At 37.0% G+C, this 6,063-nt stretch overlaps 1 protein-coding gene across 1 annotated transcript; it reads left to right on the top strand.

Annotated features, from left to right (window-relative positions):
- Positions 1-3,103: 3,103 nt before the first annotated feature.
- LOC124435239 lies at positions 3,104-4,483 on the top strand. The gene has a single exon (XM_046985180.1). It carries the CDS (start codon positions 3,104-3,106, stop codon positions 4,481-4,483), a length of 1,380 nt encoding a protein of 459 aa, XP_046841136.1.
- Positions 4,484-6,063: the final 1,580 nt, after the last annotated feature.

Here is a 6,063-nt window from a genome sequence, read left to right as displayed (position 1 = left end):
CAGCTTTTCCCCGAATCTTCTAGGAGAAAGTCAAATACCGTAGAGTCTCGAAATAATAAGCTGCCCGGGCTCTTTTAATTTTAAAATGGTGGCTAATTTAATGATGCGGTTACTTTCATTGGAAGGATATTTCGAGACTCTAAGATGTTTGAATTTTCAGACCCCCTACCCCATTCTTACATAGAGCTTCCGACGGCGGTTAAAACAAGAAATGGCTGAACATTGTGTTGTGCGACAAGATGAATGACGAACAAATCATGACACTCCACGCAACGCTATTAAAGTGTATGAATTGTTTTCAGCAGAAACTGTGAGCGTAATATTCTAATAATTGGATAATATTCTAAATGCTGTATAACATTTGCACTAATTTCTGCCAAGTCAACATTTATACTAGATATTTTTAATTACATTAAATTTTCTTTTAGTGATTGTAGTGATTATTACATGAAGTACTTCCACCTTAGTAGCCGCGCCTAGTTCATTGAGTTCTATAATAACTGGAGCGGCTATCTCAAGCGCGGCCTTAGATATCTGATGACGCCAAAAAAATGGCGGATTTCGTCCGTTGCCGCTGAGATTTACCGAAATTGATCGCTTTTCCGAAAATTTTACAATTTCCCACTCCCTCCTGAGGAAAGATTGAGGAAAATGTATGTGTGTATTTGGGATTCAGCAAGCAATTTTTTGATGAAAATCAAGGTAAAAACCTTAAATTCATAACAGCGAGTCAACTGTGGTGGTCAGTTATGTGCTCCTACGAGGATGCATTTATAACTATCGACGAAAGAGCTATATGTCGGCTACATGTATGAATGCAGATGTGCGTCGTTTTTACTAGCGTCAAACTTGTTTGATCGATTAAACTCTTTAGTCTATACAAAAAGTATATCACAGTTCATCTCCACGGTTCACGAGAGAAGTTAGCTTATTTGTTATCATTGCTATTTTGCTTCTTTTCATGATGCAATGGGCAATGACTTTTCACAATTGTTGATTTTTACTTGTTTCTTTAAAAAGTAAATATTAAATCTCTGGATATTTACGGATTTTCTGTAATTGAGTTTCATATTGAATTTCAAAAAGACTCAAGTCTGCATAGGTTTGGTAAATGAAAACAAACAATATTGTATAGAAATTACTTTAAGTAACCTTTTTGTGATGTTCTGAAGTGCAACTGCATCAAATACTTGTAAAGTTGTAGCACATTTTGATTTTGTTGTATTGATATATGAATTGGGCAAAATGCAAATAATCATCAAAACACTTATGCTTCCAATGGTGTTTATAATTCATTTGTAGTTTTAATACTTCTACCCTTCTTTTTCACTTTGTTTTGTTTTTCCTATATTTGCAAATAAGTACACAATTTGAATGATTAACACAATTTTCACCTCAATAATAAATTTCATAAGCAGTTGGTGGTGCATTTTGTTCTCTGAGTATCCACATCTGGTGTTTTGTTCATAGAAGAATGATGAAGTGCAAGTAGATATGTCATAGCAAGGCAATATAACCAAATCAATCAAATACCTATAGTGTACTTTTATGCTAGAAGCTTAAAAGCTTTTTAGAAATTATAAAGTTATTGGATTATATTAACCATATATCATCAATCTCATGAAAAGAAATAAGAAGGAAAAAATTTGTAGGAAAGCTTTGAAAAGTGTTAAACTTTTCTTTAAAAAAGCAGCAATAATGCATATGATAAATTTCCATTCTGTACTCTAATAGGTAAATAAGCTCAAACTGTTTCTAAAAGCAAAACTGTGATAATGAAGAAATACAGTACAGTAACTTTAAAGGTTTCATCACTGAATCTTTAATGCTTCAGTATAGTGCATTAGATATTAGTAACATTGAAACAACACTCAACTAAAATATTTTGATAAAGATATGACATGATTTAAACATTAAGTTACATAAAACCCAATGGCTTATACAGTTTGATGCTTCACATCTGCATCCATTCATCATCAATCTCAGTACAAATGTTTACATAGACACAAACTTTATGGCCTTCCATTTTACATGTTTGTGAATTGACATTTCATTAAGCATTAAAACACACACAACCTTCTTTCCATCTTTCTTTGATCATAAACTTTAACTTCAAAGCATAAGGCATCCTTAGTGAATCCATTGTCTCCATCCATAGAATTTGACCATGATCAAATTAAATAACTCTGGATTGGGCAGACAATAAATCAATTATCTTTACAGCATTATCATTTTTTTAAGACTCTGCCTGGTCAATAACATCTTCTACTCATCTTTACTCCTTGATCTTCCCTGGATGTTGTCAGCAAATAGAACATAACAAGCTCTGCTCCAAATCATGGGTACTGTTGGGGCTGATCATTTCTTTTTGATACTTACTCACAGAGCAAATTGTGTGCAGGGTCTTTTGCTTTAGGGAAACTATTTTGCAAATAGATGGGTAAATTTACGATTTCATGCATTAACAAATGACAGAAAAGTATGCAGAATTTTATAGACAAAAACAGGGAAACATCAGTATCTTTGGCGTTCAAGTCAATCTTAAAAAATACGATCTTTAATACATATTTTATGGCTTTTCAAGTACATGTATAATTGCTTTTCAATCGTTGACGGACTAACAAAACAAGCAACTATCTCACCTGTAAGAAGCGATATGTTCGTTTTGTGGAAACTACGACATCCAACAATTGAATGATTGAAGTGTTGGCATTATAAAAGAAATGCCAAAAAATATATCGTCACAGAATATGGAACAAACGATATCCATATTCTGTGATATCGTGTTTGTTTTTGAAAAATTCTTTATAATTTACTATAGACACCAGGGGGAGGTCAAGAATATTATTTTTCTGCAAAGCGATCATTTCAGCGGAAATACGTCCGTTGGCCGCCATTTTTTTGGCGACCTCGCCCCAGTAAAGATAGCCGCTCCAGTTATTATAGAACTCAATGGCCTAGTTTAAGATAACTACTTATAAAGAGACATTTTGTAGATATTAATTTAGTGTTGAGTAAAGCCTTATTTCGAAAGGTTGTTCTTTGGTGTTTGCTTGAATTCAAACTTTTACCACAATTTACTCAACACTACCTCCTTATACCTATGGATAAAGTTTTGAGACCTGAACGGTTTGATGTTATTCCGAACTCGCAAGGCGCTGCAAAACGTTGGACGCACTGGCTCGCGACATTTGAGAACTTCATCGATGCAATACCGTCCATTCCTGATACACGAATAAATAAACTACACATTCTGGTGAATTATGTCACCTCTGATGTTTATCAACTGTTCTGTGATACTGAAACCTACGATGAAGCCATCACCACGCTGAAAACCTTATATGTCAAGCCTCCGAACGAGATTTTTGCTCGGCATAAATTAGCAACACGTAAACAACAAGCGGGCGAAACCCTTGACGAATACCTACAAGAACTGAAACACCTAAGTAAAGACTGCAATTTTCGTCAAGTCTCTGCTGCTCAATATCGGGATGAAGCAATTCGGGATGCTTTCATTAGTGGTCTATTGTCGGGAAGTATTCGACAACGTTTACTGGAGAATAAACAGTTGGATTTACAAACGGCATTCGATCAAGCTCGAGCTTGGGATTTGGCACAAAAATCATCGGAGACATACAATTCGAATCCCTTCACAAGCGCTGCTGTTACGGCATCTAACGGACATGACGAAAATAATGAAGAAGGACTAAGCGAGAGGTATTTTTCCTCCACTTCACGTTCCGCTAAATGCTTCTTTTGTGGTAGTAAGCAACATCCCCGGTCATTATGCCCTGCGAAAGAAGCTATTTGTAATAAATGTAAAAAAAGAGGGCACTACCAAAGAGTTTGCCGTTCGTCAGCAGTAGTCTCTAATGTAACGCAATCAGCTTACATAACTCTAGCTGCAATGGGGGAGTCATTGCTAAGTTCATGTATTGACATTCGTTTAAAAGAAAGAACTGTTACAGCTCTGGTAGATTCAGGAAGTACTCATTGCTTCATACATCCTGATTTGGTTGAGCAACTCTCATTGACAGTTCATCAGACCAAAGAAAAAGTTACGATGGCTACATGTAATTATTCCACTAAAATGCAAGGATATTGTCTTAGTGATATAACGTTTAAAGGCCGGTTGTATTCTCAGGTTAAGCTATATATTCTGCCCAATCTGTGTACTCATGTTATTCTAACTTGGCAAGCCCTGCACGAAAGTGTCACTATTCAGTACGGTGGTTCTGCCCCTCCTTTGAAACTTTGCAGTTTAACAGCTTTGAACCTAGACCCCCCACTTTTGTTCCAACATTTAACAGAGGGTTGTAAACCGATAGCTATTAAATCAAGGAAATATAGCCGAGAAGACAAAGAATTCATTACAACTGAAGTACAAAGGCTTCTAGATGAAGGTATTATTGAACCGAGTGAATCACCGTGGAGAGCACAAGTGGTCGTAACTAGAAACGATCGACAAAAAAAAAAAGATTAGTGATTGACTACTCGCAAACTATAAATAGATTCACACACCTGAATGCTTATCCTTTGCCTAGAATAGATGATATCGTCTCTAAAATCGCTCAGTACAAAGTTTTCAGCACCGTTGATTTGAAAAGTGCGTATCATCAAGTCCCAATTCAAAAAGAAGAAAAGAAATATACTGCTTTCGAAGCTAACCAGCGTTTGTACCAATTCCGTCGAGTACCATTTGGAGTAACAAATGGAGCAGCAGCTTTCCAAAGAATGATGGACAACTTTATCGCTAAAGAATGTCTAGAAGACACGTTTGTGTATCTTGACAACATCACGATTTGTGGCCGGGACCAAGCCCAGCATGACATAAATCTCGAAAAGTTCCTTCAAGCAGCTAGAAAGCGAAATTTGACGTTTAATCAAGACAAATGCTCCTTCTCAACAACCAGTATTTGTATCCTCGGTAGTATAATCGCTAATGGAGAAATAAAGCCGGACCCGGCACGATTGCGACCTCTGCGAGAGTTACCTGTCCCCAGTGATTTAAAAGAACAGAAACGGATTGTGGGTCTCTTTTCCTACTATTCTCAATGGATCAAAGACTTTGCAGCAAAAGTAAGACCACTGACACAGAACACTGTATTTCCGATGGTCGGCGATGCTCTTACTTCGTTTAATCTACTTAAGTCCGATGTCGAAAAATCTGTGGTCCAAGCTGTTGACGAAGCACAGCCCTTTCAGGTGGAAACAGACGCTTCCGAGTTTGCTCTTTCAGCCACTCTCAACCAAAACGGTCGCCCAGTTGCGTTCTTTTCGAGGACGTTAAGCGGATCAGAACTTAAGCACGCTTCAGTGGAGAAAGAAGCAGCGGCTATCGTAGAAGCCGTGAGGAAGTGGAGACACTACCTTACGGGTAAGCATTTTATGTTAATTACTGATCAGAAGTCAGTAGCTTACATGTTTGATACCAAGCAAAAGAGCAAAATTAAGAACGATAAGATAATGAGATGGAGGATGGAACTATCCACTTATGATTTTGATATAATCTACAGAGCAGGAGAAGAGAATGTACCAGCGGATACATTTTCTAGGATAAGAGCAATGAGCATGACCTCCGATAAGCTGATAGAGCTTCATGAATCCTTGTGTCACCCAGGAATAACGCGGATGGCACATTTTGTAAAAAACCGTAATCTCCCTTTCTCTATGGATGAAATTAAGCTCATGACACAGTCCTGCAAGATATGCAGGAAAGTAAGCCTCAATATTACAAAACAGAAAATTTCCATTTAGTAAAAGCGACTCAACCCTTCGAGAGACTTAGTTTGGACTTCAAAGGACCATTGCCGACGACTAATCATAATAAGTTTCTTCTTACTATAATAGATGAATATTCAAGATTTCCTTTTGCTTTCGCTTGTAAGACGTTAGCGCGGAGTCAATTATAAATTGTCTCTGCGAATTGTTTTCGATTTTCGGTATGCCTGCTTACATACATTCGGATAGAGGTTCTGGCTTTATGAGTGCAAAAGTTAAAGACTTTCTTCTCCAGAAAGGAATCTCGTCAAGCCGAACCACACCATATAACCCAGAAGGGAA

The sequence above is a fragment of the Xenia sp. Carnegie-2017 genome, unplaced genomic scaffold (assembly GCF_021976095.1).
Source record: "Xenia sp. Carnegie-2017 unplaced genomic scaffold, XeniaSp_v1 HiC_scaffold_14, whole genome shotgun sequence".
Taxonomy (NCBI): Eukaryota; Metazoa; Cnidaria; class Anthozoa; order Malacalcyonacea; family Xeniidae; genus Xenia; species Xenia sp. Carnegie-2017.
Note: the sequence above shows the minus strand (reverse complement) of the source record. Positions and strands in the feature narration are given on the sequence as shown.

Excerpts from the sequence above, each read along its gene's own strand:
- LOC124435239 (XM_046985180.1), top strand. The coding sequence starts at position 3,104 with ATGGATAAAGTTTTGAGACCTGAACGGTTTGATGTTATTCCGAACTCG.